Consider the following 18070-nt stretch of genomic DNA (forward strand, 5'->3'; position numbering starts at 1 on the left):
TAATTAATTCCTTGCTGTTTCACCACTACTTATTTGGTGTTCGACATTCTAGGGAGAGTTACTTGTGAATTGTTTTACTTGATAGAAAGTGTCATGGAAACAAATTTGATAAGCAACAGCTAAGAAACAAAGGAGCAATGAAGACAATACAACATTTAAATTATACCGACGCATACTTTAAAAAAAAGAAACTGTCGTAAACCAGTGTATATTTGTGGAGTGTTTTCACTTTTTTTATTGAAACAGTATGAACAAACACACTGCAATTAAATAAAAGGACTTGAAGAAATCAGACAGTAAAATTAAAGACCTAGAGTTGATAATATGGAGCAAAAGCGGAACATAAATGTCGTCGCAAACGATTGCAGTGTCTAAAGCGGATTCATTCAACAATTATCATCACTCATTCAGTGCACTTATTAACTGAGTTCTTAATGCAAGCGGAGCTAAGCTGAGACTGAATGATTTTTACACCCGTTAATGACTACTAACGGTTATGAAGAAAATCTGTGTGTATTTTTGCTTGGTATACTCTATCCAAACTAAAGTAAGCAGAAGTACAGTGGATACATTATAAAAGACAATGCTAGCAGAATGGGGGCTAATAACCACTACCTGTACATGGAACACATTTTTTGGTGAAACCTGAAGTTGTCAAAACTGTCCTATTGGAATGGGTGGCAGTTAAAGTACAGTCAATTCACATTAATGTACTTCAATAGTAACATCTCCAAACTATCCATGGAATACCAGAGACAGTGGCACAAACCCTTCTGCTAAATTTCACAGATATGTACTAGGTTTTTATGTCAGTGTTAAAGCTGGCAGAATGTCACGTTGCACTTGCAAATGAGCCGTCTTTTCATTGGCCCCTCGCTAACCCCCAGGACATGAGCACAATGTCGAAACAACTTCTGCATACAGTGCTTCATATAGTTGTTGGAACATTTCTGTAGTGAGGGACTCATTGGCTAGGTGTTAAGGTGACAAAATACTAATGTGGTTGGTTCTTCAGAGGGATTTTCAGTTAGGTCCATTGGCCACAATAGCCTTTGGCTGCTTTGCAATGTTCCATATACTGAATGCTATAGTGAGCAACTGCAACATATGATAAAGTAATAACTATAGTCCCTTTGCATGGTATATACACCCCGTGGAATTCGCAACATTCTCTCCCATCTCCTTTTTTCCATATTCCCATTTTTTCTTGTATAGGTCCTCTTCACCAACTCTAATGCACATCTGTGTTAATGTACACACCCTTGCATAAGAGAGAGCGTTTTCTACCACAAGTGAGATAATCCCTTACTTATTTTTACAAATCCAAATGAAAGACCCTGAAATTCACTTTGACATCCTGTGGGCAACCTTTTTTTCAGTTTGGTTGTTGGTATGGGGGTTTGCTGTGTGGTTGTACAGGGCCGTTGATGTCAATGGCTCCGTCTTGGGATTGGGGGAGAAGAGGAGAAGTGGGCAAACATCCTCCCCCACACACCTTCCCCTCCTTTTGTCAACAGTCCAAGATCCTGGTTAAGTTAGAGTGCTGGTAGAATGCTTGTTTAATGACAGGAAATTACATCAGAATTGCCAGAACTTTTTGGGGACTTCCTGTCTTGCAGCCTTTCTCCTCAGGGGCTGAGGGATGAAGCGAGAAGGAGAAAGAGAGTAAGACAAATAGGCCAACACACACAAACATCTGGTTATGCCTCATAAAAATGTCAGTTGATGATTGAAGATGGTTTGGAAAATAAAATATAAAAACCTACTTGATTTATGATTTTAAAGATAACACACATACAGAACATTACTTTTAGTAGATACTGTAGTTTTTAATGTAATGTCATCATTCATAAATATAAGGAGTCTCTATTGACCCCAAAATGAGGAAATAAAAACATGGATTCATGTAATTTAATTCATTCACACACCTCAATATACTGGGTGTTATCTTGGTTATGGGCACTGTACAGACATTTTGGGCCTGGGATAAGGATATAGCTTGTTTTGTATGGTTTTACATAAGGAGAAACAGACTTGAAATCATGGAATTTGTGAAAGTAAAATGTATTAAATACCAAATCTAGTCAATTCATACAAAGCGTTTCAAAATGGACCAACGACAACAACAAATATCTTTGAATTAGTTATCGAGATAGAACACTCAAGAGGACAGCCTTGAACCATGGAGAGTCAGGGGGTTAAGATGGTTAACTGGGAAACAATCAAAGAGAAAATTATAGAAACCAAGATGCTCCTTTTTTTGGCAGCCCTTTTCTTAGCAGCAGCAGCAGCAGCAGCAGCAGCCGCCCTATGGCATAGAAAACGCTCCCTGTTAGCAGGCAAGCACATCCCCAGACATGACAGCATTCTCAGAGGAAGAGGTGTTGTAGAGAGTACAGCAGCTGTCTGTTGGAACATGCTTCTTGTTCCCATTTAAAAAGTGAATAAACACAACTTCCTTTTCAAAGAAATTCAGACACTTCTATTTGAATCCATGATTCAAATATATTATGTTCAGAGGACCAGTTATGGTTGAAAAGTGATGCAGGTTGTGTCTTACCTATTAAAACACATTTTTCGTAACAACCCGTACACCAATTTCACCATTGTGGCTTAAAGGGATAGTTTGGCCCTTTATCTACATCCCCAGAGTCAGATGAACTCAGGATACCATTCTTATGTACTGTATCTGCATGCGTAAGTTGTGGAAATGTAAGAGTATTGTGCATGGTTTTATGGTAGCTTCATGCTTCTACAGCATTCTTAGTCCTCTAATGAGATCATGGCAAACAGGACATGCACACTGTGTATGCGTGCAGGTGCATGCCTGCACTCAATCTAGTTCCATATGAGTATCCCTTGGAGGTACTTACGAGTATTTGCCCATTCTCCTCACCACGGCGATCACCACGGCGATGACAACGATCACTGCCACCAATGCACCGATCCCAATACCAACCACTTGTCCAGAGCCCATACCCTCTGTGGAAGGAAAACAAAGGCTGAGTTACTCCACCAGAGTGATCTCAATAGGGACACAACAACACATTTGGTGAAAGAACAGGAAGGCAACCGAGAGAAGGAAAAGATAGATGTAAAGACGGAAAGACAGAACAAAGACAAAATCCACTGAAAGGAAATCATTAAAATGAAGGGAGAATCGAGGAAAGCAATCTCATGGTGTCTTGTGCTCTACATATCATTGGCCTCTATTTGATAACGCTATATGGGAGCAGACAGACTGTAGCATTGGGAGGGTTTCCTCAGTTTCATGGTCTCTCTACATCTATCTAATTACAGATATCTCCTGTCCTGAGATCCTCAGTACTTACCCTCTGGTTCCTCCACCTCCACCACCTCCTTAGCCTCTGCAGCTGTCGTGGCCTCAGCTTCGGGCACAGCCGGGGCCTCGGTGTGGATGGCAGGGGCGTTAGTTGTGGCCGCCTCCTGCTTGGCAGCTTCAGTGGCAGGGGCAGGGGCTTCGGTCTCCACAGGAGCGACCTCTGTGGCAGCAGCCTCAGTAGCGGCGGTTTCTTCTCCGGCAGGGGTGTCCGTTGTGACATCCTCGGCGGCAGGAGTGTCCGTTACGACATCCTCGGCCGTAGCTTCGGGTTCAGCTGAAGGGGCATGGGTGACTACGGGATCTTCCTCTTTGAGGGCCTCCGTAGCCTCGGGAACAGCAGGGGAATCTGTCACCAGCTCTACTGGTGTCACCAGTGTGCCTGACGAGAAGCAAAGAGAGGTCAGAGACTGCTAGAGGCAAATAAACAATATTCACACACGCTGAAGAGAGAGACTACATTTGTTGATGACATACTGTACATGATCATTAATTTTTTTCTGTGATGTTAATATCCTAAACAGCAGCTCATGGAGTCCTATTCACCATTTGGTTTCTCTGTCATTTCACAATCGTTTTGAAATGTAGTAGCTGGAAAGAGAGAATGACGGTGGGAAAGTACCTCATTGCAAGGGCATGGTGAAATAATTTGAGAGAAAAACTACGTGAATATTAACATTCTTCCTTGACATTATGTTCCCAGTAATTTTCTCTCCCAGCCTAAGGCTTGACTCATCAGTAGCAGTGAGAACATGGCTGCCACATCCCATGACTGAACAAACATTGGTCCTCCCTCCCTCCCTCCTCCCCAGTCCCACCCACCACTCTCCATCCTGTCTTGAGCTGTGTTTGCGCACTCGCATGCCCCACCCTCTGCCTCATTTGCTGTAAAATGGAGTCTCCACCTTAACAGGCCCTAGATAGGGACGGAAGGAAGTCAGCAGATGAGGGCATATCATTAAAACACCAAGAGGAGTAAGAAACAATGGACAATTCAGTATAAAACAACACAACTACAGTAGATGCTTAACAGTTGTTGCGCATTGCTTGAGAAAACGGGATCCAAATGACTCATGTGTTGGAATTAGTTCTTTGTGATGTTACCATAGAGACCAAAGATCTGCACGATCTCAACCTAAATAAAAATCTCTCATCTGGCCATTTTTGGATGGCAATAACAGTTGGAAAGGAAGCTCTTTGAGCTGAGCTCAGTGGAACGTCAATGCTTGTAGTGAAATGTACTATAATCTATCCTATAATTGTATGAACCCACTTGTAATAAGAATAGCCTCTTTGTTCAAAGGGTTGGACCGCAAAGTAGAAGCTGAGTGAGACCTTACTGTAGCGCTCTACAAATCAAGTCCTATCTGTGCCTGTTCCCTTCCAGACCACAACTTTGCTTGGACAGCGCAGCTTCGAAATTATTAAGTGGAAGTCCATTTTAGTGGAGGACTGAAATTATGGTAAACTTGCAAACTTGCAACGTGTTCTGCTGCAGTCTCTCCTTTTCCCTGAGAGTACTCTTTGCCCTTTCAAATCTGCAATATGAAACTTCTCTGAGCTCAGCTCTGTCTTAACTTAGAACCTGACATCATTTTCTTTGCCGTTTCACAGAGATTTGTCAAAACCCTTTACAATAGAGAATGCTTTATGAGGTTAAAAACAACTCCCTCTCTCTCTCATTGTCCCACAACTGCCCCATTATTCTTAGCCACCTATTTGCTCAAATTCTCATTAGCAACAAGCAAGTTTAAATATAACTTGCTTGCTTGTTATAATTAAATAAAATGCTTGTTCTCCAATGACTTTGCTGTTTGTTTGGAAAGTCTGATGATAAAGTGCCATTATGTCCGCTGCTCATAATAAGCTCTAAGTACTATTTCCTTCCAACTGTGCTGGCTAATACAGCTGTGCTAGTGAGTAAGAGAACAGGATTGTTGCCCTGTCTCCATCTCTCTCCCTCCCTCCTAACCACTATGCTTCTCGCTCCCTCTCTCTCTTCTCCCCATCTTCTCCCTGCCATGCCCCCACCCCATGAATTAAGTTGCTCCTGATAAAGATTTTGGGAATGCTGTAACATTAGCTCTGCAAGATGAGAGCGGGGTGAGGTGGAGAGGGCGCAAGAGCAGTGATAAAGGGTTGATTGAAGCCGGAACGATATAGAGCCCAGCGGCAGCCACTTTCATTTATTCACTCTCTCACTCATCCTGCTCCATGAACAGGGGCCTAGTTCCACAGACCGTCTCAGGTTTAATGTTCCATTATAGCCTGACCTCAGAGTAGATGTGGTTGTGACAGGGGAGGCTGCTGGGGGGAGCTATAGGAGGACGGGCTCATTGTAATGGCTGGAATGGAATTCATGGAACGCTATCAAACACATGAAAATAAAATGTCTGACGCTGTTCCACCTATTCTATTCCAGCCATTACAATGAGCCCGTCCTCCTATAGCTCCTCCCACCAGCCTCAACTGGTGTGTGAATGTGTGTATGCTTGAGTTTCAGTGTGTGTGTGTATCATCAACTCCCTAAATCACCGCTGAGCAGTAAAAGTCTGTCTCGATGACCCTGCTTTAAAATTTCTCTCAAACAAGATCCGTGGGGAGGAGGGGGGACCATAAAAGGCAGGCAAACAGGCAAAGGGGCGAGAGTGAAAAGTGAGAGTGACAGAATACAGCAAAGGGCCGGGAGAAGCGGTGGAGCCCGTATTGGGTCGGGATCCTTCCTGTCGGACAGTAATGGCATCGTGAGGGAGAACAACAGAGAGGGGGAGAGAGAAAAAAATATACAGAGAGGGAGAGATAGCAGGACAGATCCATCACCATCAGCTGCCACAGAGGGTCCCCCCGTGTGTGTGTGTGTGTGTGTGTGTGTGTGTGTGTGTGTGTGTGTGTGTGTGTGTGTGTGTGTGTGTGTGTGTGTGTGTGTGTGTGTGTGTGTGTGTGTGTGTGTGTGTGTGTGTGTGTGTGTGTGTGTGTGTGTGTGTGTGTGTACGTTTAGGGGGGGAGAGAGGCTTGTGCTAAGCTGTCTGTAGACAGGTAGGGCCCATCTGCAGATGTATGAAGGAGTGTGTCTGCTGTGGTCCCGGAGCCAAAGAATGTTGTTCCTTAGCTGGGGAGGTATCCTCCCATCCCATCTCATCACGGTATGGCCTAAGCAGAAGCGCTGGCCTCCCATGCTAACCGTATAAGTTGCACTTTGAGTTGAGCAGGAGAGGTCTGATAGCCAGAGTGGAATATTCCCACGGGCTCTTATCTTAGACGCAATAGTGTTCACATACAGGCCATGTTTTTTTCCTCGAGTAGAGATATCCCACTGGGCAAAAACTAGTTGAATCAACGTTGTTTCCACATAATTTAAAACATAAAAAATCAAGGTGATGACGCTGAATCGTGGAAAACGTATTGGATTTGCAAAAAGTCATCAACATAAGGAGATTTAGTATGTTTTTCAGCCAACTTTTAATCTCAATCCAATGACATGGTGACATTTTTTGTTGATTTCACGTTGAATTCGTGTTAGTTGACAACTCAACTAATGTAAATTAAAAAAAATAGACTAGTCCTCTTGTGGACAACATAGCTGAGGCCGCCGATGGCACACAACTTCTATCAAGCCGTATATTCTGTGAACTTAAAAAATATATAGGCTAAATATCACCAATATATCTCAAGCTGACTTCTGCAAAATATTGAGTCACCAAAACAAATATAGCGATAAATCCAGTGAAACTCATGAATCTATTATTAAGGTAACTTTAACAGCACATTAAGTTAACCCCCCCCCAATTCTCCCTCCTCTTGGCAGCAGCTAATAGGGATTCTTTATTTATTTATTTATTTATTTAACCAGGTAGGCCAGTTGAGAACAAATTCTAATTTTCAACTGTGACCTGGCCAAGATAAAGCAAAGCAGTATGACACAAACAACACAGAGTCACACATGGAATAAACAAACGTAAAGTCAATAACACAATAAAAAAAGTCTATATATAGTGTGTGCAAATGAAGTACGATTAGGGAGGTAAGGCAATACATAGGCCATAGTGGAGAAATAATTACAATTAAGCAATTAAACACTGGAGTGATAGATGTGCAGAAGTTGAATGTGCAAGTAGTGATACCGGGGTGCAAAGGAGAAAAAAAAGATAAGACAGGGCTTTACCTAGCTAAGACTTATAGATGACCTGGAGCTAGTGGGTTTGGCGACGAATATGAAGCGAGGGCCAGCCAACGAGAGCATACAGGTCGCAGTGGTGGGTGGTAAATGGGCTTTGGTGACAAAACGGATGGCACTGTGATAGACGGCCTCCAATTTGCTGAGTAGAGTGTTGGAGGCTATTTTATAAATGACATCACCGAAGTCAAGGATCGGCAGATAGTCAGTTTTACGAGGGTATATTTGTCAGCATTAGTTAAGGATGCTTTGTTGCAAAATAGGAAGCCGATTCTAGATTTAATTTTGGATTGGAGATGCTTAATGTGAGTCTGGAAGGAGTGTTTACAATCTAACCAGACACCTAGGTATTTGTAGTTGTCCACATATTCTAAGTCAGAACCGTCCAGAGTAATGATGCTAGACGGGCGGGCGAGTAGCAATCGGTTGAAGAGCATGCATTTAGTTTTACTTGCATTTAATTAAGAGCAGTTGGAGAGTTGTATGGCATTGAAGCTCGTCTGGAGGTTTGTTAACACAGTGTCCAGAAGTATACAGAATGGTGTCATCTGCGTAGAGGTGGATCAGAGAATCACCAGCAGCAAGAGCGACATCATTGATGTATACAAAGAAAAGAGTCGGCCCGAGAATTGAACCCTGTGGCACCCCCATAGAGACAGCTAGATGTCCGGACAACAGGCCCTCCGATTTGAAACACTGAACTCTGTCTGAGAAGTAGTTGGTGAACCAGGTGAGGCAGTCATTTGAGAACCCAAGGCTGTTGAATCTGCCGATAAGATTGTGGTGATGGACAGAGTCGAAAGCCTTGGCCAGGTCGATGAATACGGCTGCACATTGTCTTTTATCGATGGCGGTTATGATATAGTTTAGGACCTTGAGCGTTTCTGCGGTGCACCCGTGACCAGCTCGGAATAAAATTTGGTTTGATTTGATTTGGAAACCAGATTGCACAGCGGAGAAGGTACGGTGGGATTCGAATTGGCCGGTGATCTGTTTGTTAACTTGGCTTTCGAAAGGCAGGGTAGGATAGATGTAGGTCTGTAACAGTTTGGGTCTAGAGTGTTTCCCTCTTTGAAGAGGGGGATGACCGCGGCAGCTTTCCAATCTATGGGAATCTCAGACGATACGAAATAGAGGTTGAACAGGCTAGTAATAGGGGTTGCAACAATTGTGGCGGATAATTTTAGAAAGAGAGGGTCCATATTGTGTAGCCCAGCTGATTTGTAGGGGTCCAGATTTTGCAGCTCTTTAAGAACAACAGATGTCTGGATATGGCCAAAGGAGAAATGGGGAGGCTTGGGCAAGTTGCTGTGGGGAGGTGCAGAGCTGTTGACCGGGGTTGGGGTAGCCAGGTGGAAAGCACGGCCAGCCGTTGAAAAATGCTTATTGAAATTCTCGATTATCATAGATTATCGGTGGTGACAGTGTTTCCTAGCCTCAGTGCACTGGACAGCTGGGAGGAGGTGCTCTTATTCTCCATGGACTTTACAGTGTGCCAGAACTTTGGGGAGTTTGTGCTACAGGATGCACATTTCTGATTGAAAAAGCTAGTCTTTGCTTTCCTAACTGCCTGTGTATATTGGTTCCTAACTTCCCTGAAAAGTTGCATATAATAAATACAGCAATATGAATTGAGATGGCTTAAAAGGAGCCACAATAAATATATCAAGTTAACGTCCAGAAAGCCATCAAATGATACCATCAGTTCACTGTTTTATAAGTTTCTATGCAGTCATGTGTTTTTTTCTTTCTTCTCTTCACTGTGTCTGGGCCTGTGGTGTAGGTGTAAGAGGAGTGAGACATTCATGTTCATGCTGACAGTGAAGACACACCAGCCCTTGGTTTGGCTATGTTGTGGAGGTGCCCCCTTGGCCTTATGGCTGGACTGAATTACCCACTGTCAGTGCCTGCCACACCAAACTACACCTCTGTCTGGGGCTACTGCGTTCACAAGCTAAAATAGTCCCCACCTTGGCTGACTCAAACTCAGACAGATCTGCATTTTCTTTCCACACAGATTTGGCATAAAACAGGCAAGCCTACATCTTCAAACTTGAAACTTTTGATAGCTTAAAAAAAAGGCATGCTGGTGACGTAAGAGATGCTTTCCTGAGTTGATTTTACAGCGCACGTCTCATACAGTGCATTCGGAAAGTATTCAGACCACTTGACTTTTTCCACATTTTGTTACATTACAGCCTTATTCTAAAATGTATTAAATTGTTGTTTTTTCCCTCATAAATCTACAAACAATGCCCCCATAATGACAAAGTAAAAACAAGTTAAGACATTTTTGCACATTTATTACAAATAAAAAACTGAAATATCACATTTACATAAGTATTCAGACCCTTTACTCAGTACTTTGTTGAAGTACCTTTGGCCGCGATTACATCCTCGGGTCTACTTGGGTATGACGCATGATGGCGCCGACAGAGATGGTCACCTTAGAAAACTCTGCAGTAATTTGTTTTTTTATGTATCATTTCTTACATTGTTAGCCCAGAAAATCTCAAGTGTTATTATATACAGCCGGGAAGAACTAATGGATATAAAAGCGACGTCAACTTACAACATCACGACCAGGAATACGACTTTCCTGAAGCAGATCCTTTGTTCGGACCTCCACCCCAAAACAACGCGGTCGTTGCAGGGGAGGCCGACAGAGCGGCCTACTGGTCAGACTTAGAAGGCGAGCACACCATCCACCGCTTCTGAAAATATTACTCGCCAATGTCTAATCTCTAGACAACAAGGTGAACGAAATTAGGTTACGAGTTGCCTTCCAGAGAGACATCAGCGATTATAACATTCTCTGTTTCATGGAAACATGGCTCACTCGGGATATGTTGTCAGAGTTGGTACAGCCACCCGGTTTCTTCGCACATCGCGGTGACAGAAACAAACATCTCTCTGGTAAGAAGATGGGTGGGGGTGTGTGCCTTATGATTAACGATTCATGGTGTAATCATAACAACATACAGGAACTCAAGTCCTTTTGTTCACCTGACCTAGAATTCCTTACAATCAAATGCCGACCGCATTATCTACCAAGAGAATTATGTTCGATTATAGTCACAGCCGTGTATATCCCCTCCAAGCAGAAACCACGATGGCCCTGAAAGGACTTCTATGTAAACTGGAAACCATATATCCTGAGGCTGTATTTATTGTTGCTGAGGATTTTAACCAAGTTAATCTGAGTACAAGGCTTCCAAATTTCTATCAGCATATTGAATGCACGACACAAGCTGGTAGCATTCTGGACCATTGCTACTCTAAAGTTCTCACCTACCTTCCCTTCGGCAAATCTGACCATGACTCCATTTTGTTGCTCCCAGCCTATAGACAGAAACTAAAACAGGAAACGCCTGTGCTCAGATCTATCCAATGCTGGTCTGATCAATCGGATTCCACGCTTCAAGATTGCTTCGATCACGTGGACTGGGATATGTTCCGGGTAGCCGCAGACAATAACATTGATGTATATGATGACTCAGTGAGCCAATTTATTAGCAAGTGCACCGGTGATGGTGTACCCACTGTGACTATTAAAACCTTCCCTAACCAGAAACGGTGGATTGATGGCAGCATTTGCGAAAAACTGAAAGCGCGAACCACCACTTTTAATCAGGGCAAGTCGACTGGAAACATGACTGAATACAAACAGTGTAGCTATTCCCTCCGCAAGGCAATCAAACAAGCAAAGTGTCAGTATAGAGACAATTTAGGGTCACAATTCAACAGCTCAAACCTTAGCATGTAGCAGGGTCTACAGTCAATCACGGATTACAAAAAGAAAACCAGCCCCGTCCCGGACATTGACGTCATGCTCCCAGACAAATTAAACAACTTCTTTGCTCGCTTTGAGGACAATACCGTGCCACTGACAAGGCCCGCTACCAATGCGCAGACCAGCTGGCTGGTATGTTTACGGACATATTAAATCAATCCCTATGCCAGTCTTCTGTTACCACATGCTTCAAGAGGGCCACCATTGTTCCTGTCTCCAACAAAGCTAAGGTAACTGAACTAAATGACTATCGCCCCGTAGCACTCACTTCTGTCATCATGATGTGCTTTGAGAGACTAGTCAAGGATCATATCACCTGCAACTGGGTCCAGGCCGCCCCAGGTGGTGAAGTTGGAAACAACATCTTCACCCCGCTGATCCTCAACACTGGGGCCCCATAAGGGTGCATTCTCAGCCCTCTCCTGTACTCCCTGTTCGCCCACGACTGCGTTGCCATGCACACCTCCAACTCAAATCATCAAATTTGCATATGACACTACAGTGATAGGTTTGATTACCAACAACAACGAGACGGCCTACAGGGAGGTGGTGAGGGCCCTCGGAGGTGTCAGGAAAATAACCTCACTCAACATCAACAAAACAAAGGAGATGATCTTGGACTTCAAAGAAACAGCAGAGGGAGCAGCCCCCAATCCACATCGATGGGACAGTAGTGGAAAGGGTAGAAAGTTTTTAAGTTCCTTGGCGTACACATCACGGGCAAACTGAAACGGTCCACCCACACAGACAGCGTGGTGAAGAAGGCACAACAGCGCCTCTTCAAACTCAGGAGGCTGAAGAATTTAGGCTTTTCACCTACAACACTCAAACTTTTACAGATGCACAATCGAGAACATCCTTTCGGGCTGTATCACCGCCTGGTACGGTAACTGCTCCGCCCACAACCACAAGGCTCTCCAGAGGGTAGTGCGGTCTGCACAACGCATCACCGGGGACAAACTACCTGCCCTCCAGGACTCCTACAGCACCCGGTGTCACAGGAAGGCCAAAAAGATCATCAAGGACAACAACCACGCGAGCCACTGCATGTTCACCCCGCTATCATCCAAAAGGCGAGGTCAGTACAGGTTCATCGAAACTGGAACCGAGAGACTAAAAAACAGCTTCTATCTCAAGGCCATCAGACTGTTAAACAACCATCACTAACATTGAGTGGCTGCTGTCAACATACAGACTCAAATCTCTGGCCACTTTAATACATTCAATAACTAGATTTAATAAAAGGTTTCACTAGTCACTTTAAATAACGGCACTTTAATAATGTCTACATATCCTACATTACTCATCTCATATGTATATACTGTATTCTATACAATCTACTGCATCTTGCCTATGCCGCACGGTCATCACTCATCCATATATTTATATGTACATATTCTTATTCATCCCTTTACATTTGTGTGTATAAGCTAGTCATTGTGAATTTGTTAGATTACTTGTTAGATATTACTGCACTGTCAGAACTAGAAGCACAAGCATTTCGCTACACTTGCATTAACATCTACTAACCATGTGTATGTGACCAATAAAATTTGATTTGATTTTACAAGCTTGACACAACAGTTTCTCCCATTATTCTCTGCAGATCTTCTCAAGCGCTGTCAGGTTGGATAGGGAGCGTCACCGCACAGCTACTTTCAGGTCTCTCCAGAGATGTTTGATTGGGTTCAAGTCCGGGCTCTGGCTGGGCCACTCATGGACATTCAAAGACTTGGCCCGAAGCCACTCCTGCACTGTCTTGGCTGCGTGTTTAGGGTTGTTGTCCTTTTGGAAGGTGAACCTTGGCCCCAGTCTAAGGTCCTGAGTGTTCTGTGGAGCAGTATTTCATCAAGGATCTCTCCGTACTTTGCTCTTTCCCTCAATCCTGACTAGTCTCCCAGTCCCTGTCGCTGAAAAACATCCCCACAGCATGAAGCTGCCACCACCATGCTTCTCTGTAGGTATGGTTCCAGGTTTCCTCCAGATGTGACGCTTGGCATTCAGGACAAGGAGTTCAATCTTGGTTTCATCAGACCAGAGAATCTTCTTTCTCATAGTCAGTTCATTAGGTGCCTCTTGGCAAACTCCAAGTGGGCCGTCATGTGCCTTTTAACGAGGAGTGGCTTCCGTCTGGCCATTCTACCAGAAAGGCAGTGGTGGAAAAAAAAAACAATTGCCGTACTTGAGTAAAAGTATAGATACCTTACTAGAAAATTACTCAAGTAAAAGTAAAAGTCACCCAGTAAAATAATTTTTGAGTAAAAGTCTAAAAGTATTCGGTTCTAAATATACTTAAGGATCAAAAGTAAAAGTATAAATAATTTCAAATTCCTTGTATTAAGCCATGCAGACGGAACCATTTTCTTGTTTTTAAAATGTATTGATAGCCAGGGGCACACTCCAACACTCAGACATAATTTATGCATTTGTTTTTAGTGAGTCCGCCAGATCAGAGGCAATACAGATGACCAAGTATTCTCTTGGGTGTCAAAGAAAAAGGAGTGAGTAAAAGGTACATTATTTCTTTAAGAATGTAGTGAAGAAATAGTAAAATTTGTCCAAAAATGTTTTTCTACTTAGGTACTTTACACCACTGCATAAAGGACTGATTGTTGGAGTGCACCAGAGATGGTTGTCCTTCTAGAAGGTTCTCCCATTTACACAGAGGAACTCTGGAGCTCTGTCAGAGTGACCATCGGCTTCTTGGTTACCTCCCTGACCAGGGCCCTTCTCCGATGGCTCAATTTGGCAAGGTGGCCAGCTCTAGGAAGAGTCAATGCTGCAGAAATGTTATGGTACGCTTCCCCAGATCTGTGTCTCGACACAATCCTGTCTCGGAGCTCTACACACTATTCATTCGACCACATGGCTTAGTTTTTACTCTGACATGCACTGTCAACTGTGGGACCTTATATAGACAGGCGTGTGCCTTTCGAAATCATGTCAAATCAATTGAATTTACCACAGGTGGACTCCAATCAAGTTGTAGAAACATCTCAAGGATGATCAATGGAGTCTCATAGCAAAGGGTCTGAATACGTATGTAAATAAGGTATTTATGGTTTTAATTTTTTAATATATGTGCAAAAATGTCTAAAAACCTGTTTTCGCTTTGTCATGATGGGGTATTGAGTGTAGATTGATGAAGATAAAAATCGATTTTAGAATAAGGCTGTATCGTTACAAAACAGTCAAACAGTCAAGGGGTCTGAATACTTTCCGAATGCTCTGTATGTGGTGTGTGAGGGCACACTTGAATCACTTTAGAAGCAGGCATGGACAGATGGCACTGACCTGGGTCTGTAGCCAGATGTGCTGGAGTGAGTCTTTTAAAGGAGAGCGGCTCAGACAAAGCTCATTTTGAGCCAGGAGGGGCTTGGGAGAGGAATGCATAGGGAGTCAACTGGGTAAAAATAATTAACAGGCTCTTTTCGCAGCATGTGCAGGTTTTTCTACTTATTTGATTCATGTTATTTTTATTGTCAGGGCGTGGAGCAGAGAGGAGCAGCTTTAAGAGTTGACGCTCTTCGGGCCTTCGTGAAAAGGGCTACGTCTGGTCGGTAAAGGTTGCCGTTTAAAAATAAACCCCCCTCAACTGTGCCCTGGCCAGGCCCTAGACTCATCAACCGGGAGTAGGGGGAATAGTAGGAGAGGAGAGGGCGGCCGGAGTGGGGGTTGAGGGGGGCTGGTAAAGCTTGATACCCTGCCAAAGATGGGTAAATGTGGAGGGGGCGGTGGGCCATGTCAGTCTAACAACATGCGATAGAGGTGGGGCAGCAGGCAGCAGCCCTCACTGTTAAGCCCTCACGTAGCCGGGTGTTCTCTCTCCCGGTCACATCCATATGACAGTCTTAAATATAGAGTTACTTTCTATTAATACCCACACACAAACTAGTCCTTCTGTACTCTGTCTCTGCTCACTTTTCTCCCTCCCCATGCGGAAAGGATTTCCTACCTAGGACTTGCAAGGGAGAGTGGGAGAGGGACAGAGAAAGATAGGGAGGATAAAGCTTTCGGATAAAAGTGTACAGTGTGTATATTTGGTCAGACCCGAGCACTGTTTGGTAGCCTTCCAAAGGATATTCCTTTTTCTCCCTGCCGGCGGCCAAGAAATCATGAGCATGAGGCACAAGACCTCGCACCATTACATCACATTCCCCCTTGTGTCTCCGAATCCAACTTTCCTCCTCACCGAGGCTTGGGGAAGGAGTGTGGGGGGAGGGAGAGAGAGGGAACTGTTAGAATCGACACAGACTATCCACCCAGTCGCCCCTCTTTATTACATTAACACCCTCGGCCAAGGCTCTTCTTTTTCCATTCAGGATGATCCAAAGCAATTCACTGCTAAATGAAACGCACAACTTATATTTAGAGGAGAATTACAAGAGGCCAATACCACAGCTGTACACATTACAAATGAAAAAAATAACTACTGTGAAAAACAATATCAATATCAATCAAACCAAAAAAGGTGTTTTCACTTTACCTTGAGAGGGAAACTTTAGAACTAAGGACAAAGAACTAAGAGCAGCCTCAAGATTCAAATTCACGACGCGGCAGGATACAAGCCAAACAGACAAAGGGTGTGTGAGTATGATAAGAGATGTGTGGTGTGGGAGTGTGAAAATCAGGCAGAGTGGCCAGACAGAAAAGACAGTGTGCCATGAGGGCTCGAGCCCTGGTTGTTGACTTACTTGCGTGTGCGACGGCACAGAGGTGGCCGACCAGGGCCAGCAGAAGCAGCAGCTGAACTTTGATCATGATGTCAAGTAGTCTTCTCCTCTGGTTAATGCTGTACAGAGACCCCCAGGGCAAAGAGCAACACTAGACCCTTTCACACACAGCACCACATGCACTGGCGTCTCCAGGGAGATAGCAAAAAAAGAAATGTCTTGAGGAAAAAGCTTCCAAAAATGTCCCAGGGAACTTGTTGTAGATAGAGACACGGACGGTCAGCAGCAGTAACGGCAGACGGGCACGGCTTTGGAGGCTGAGGGAGAAAGGCGTGGAACGCTTGATGGATGTCGACAGGGCAGGAGAGAGAGAGCGAGAGAGAGAGAAAGGATCTGACCGGCTACTTGGTAGAATGGAGAGAGACAGGCACAGGGCAAGGGAAAGAGAGAGTGTGAGTGTGTCGGGAGTGGAGGACGGGTGCTGGTACTTTCGGGGGGTGTGATGGTGAGCGGGGGGCTGGGCAGTGTAAGGTGGTCTCTGCCCCGGTGCTGCCTCCCTACTTGAACAGTCCAGTCACCTGCTGACTTCCCTGCAATACCAGAAGCACACACAGAAATATATAAATAAATACACCAATATATTTATACACACAAGGTAGACACCACAAAAAGGTACACAATTAGTTGCATGCAAATATACCCTCAAAAACAAACACTTTCTGTGGACATTTTGTGTGGACACTTTCCACACAAAATAAATAGAAATGCAGCACAACAGAAAAACAATTCCATTCCTCAGCTACTAGGTCTAGGCATAACGCCATTTGAGAAATGTTTTGACTAAACTTTTACAAATTAATAAAAGAAATACCTTGAGTCAATAAGTGTTCAACCCATTTGTTATGGCAAGCTTAAATAAGTTTGGGAATAAAGTTGCATTGCCTCTGTGTGCAATAATAGTGTGATTTTTGAATGACTATCTAATCTCTGCACCCCACACATACAGATAATTGTACGGTCCCTCAGTCGAGCAGTGAATTTCAAACACAGATTCAACCACAAAGACCAGGGAGGTTTTCCAATGCCTCGCAAAGAGGGCACCTATTGGTAGATGGGTCAAAATTGAAAAGAAATTGAATATCCCATGGTGAAGTCATTAATTACTTTGCATGGTGTATCAATACACTCAGTCACTACAGAGATACAGGCATCCTTCCTAACTCAGTTGCCGGAGAGGAAGGAAACCGATTTAACCAATGGTGACCTTAAAACAGTTACAGAGTTTAATGTCTGTGATAGGAGAAAACTGAGGATGGATCAATAACATTGTAGTTACTCCACAATACCAACCTAATTGACAGTGAACGGAAAGAAGCCTGTGCAGAATACAAATATTCCAAAGCATGCTTCCTATTTGCAGAAAGGCATGAAAGTAAAACTGCCTCCCTACACGTTCTTAGTAAACTGATGTAGTAAATTGTGTTTGAACAAATACAATGCTATTTTTCAAAGAACAAGTTAACTACTGACTTTCAGCGTGCATATAGAGAAGGGCACTCAACATATACTGCACTGACTCAGATGACTGATTATTGGTTAAAAGACATGGATAAGATGATAGTTGGAGCTGCATTTTTAGATTTCAGTGCAGCCTTTAAAGTTGATGATCAGAATTTGTTGTTGAAAAAAAACTCACTTTTTATGGCTTTAGATCACCTGCAATCACATGGTTTGAGAGTTACTTGTCCAATAGAACTCAGAGTATTCTTCAATGGAATCTTCTCTAACAGCGGTATCCCTCAAGGCAGTTGCCTTGGGCCAATACTCTTCCTCTAATTTTACTAATGATTTGCCACTTGTCTTACAAGAAGCTAAATTGACTATGTATGATAATGATTGTACACTCTACACATCAGCACCTACAGCAGTGAGCTCACTGAAACTCTTAGCAAGGAGTTACTTACTTTTTGAATGGGTAATTAAGAATAAACTGGTCTTAAATACATCTAAAACCAATAGCTGTCACACCCTGATCTGTTTCACCTGTGGTTGTCTCATTTACATTACATTACATTTAAGTCATTTAGCAG

General features: G+C 43.6%; 1 protein-coding gene across 1 annotated transcript; it reads right to left on the reverse strand.

The window, feature by feature from the left end:
• Positions 1–207: 207 nt before the first annotated feature.
• LOC124031896 (serine-aspartate repeat-containing protein I-like) lies at positions 208–16471 on the reverse strand. The gene is made up of 4 exons (XM_046343689.1): positions 16002–16471; positions 3333–3722; positions 2874–2982; positions 208–1635 (listed from the first exon to the last, which is right to left on the reverse strand). The coding sequence occupies exons 1-4, from the start codon at positions 16066–16068 to the stop codon at positions 1629–1631; spliced, it is 573 nt and encodes a 190-aa protein (XP_046199645.1). The 5' UTR covers positions 16069–16471; the 3' UTR covers positions 208–1628.
• Between the last annotated feature and the right edge of the window lie 1599 nt (positions 16472–18070).

Source organism: Oncorhynchus gorbuscha, linkage group LG03 (assembly GCF_021184085.1).
Source record: "Oncorhynchus gorbuscha isolate QuinsamMale2020 ecotype Even-year linkage group LG03, OgorEven_v1.0, whole genome shotgun sequence".
Classification (NCBI taxonomy): Eukaryota; Metazoa; Chordata; class Actinopteri; order Salmoniformes; family Salmonidae; genus Oncorhynchus; species Oncorhynchus gorbuscha.

Bases quoted from the DNA above. Each gene is read 5' to 3' on its own strand.
- LOC124031896 (XM_046343689.1), bottom strand. From the start codon at position 16,068: ATGATCAAAGTTCAGCTGCTGCTTCTGCTGGCCCTGGTCGGCCACCTC. The intron at 3,723-16,001 runs GTAAGTCAACAA...GCTTCTCGTCAG, and splicing joins CTGTGCCGTCGCACACGCAA to GCACACTGGTGACACCAGTA. The intron at 2,983-3,332 runs GTAAGTACTGAG...TTCCTTCCACAG, and splicing joins GGAGGTGGAGGAACCAGAGG to AGGGTATGGGCTCTGGACAA.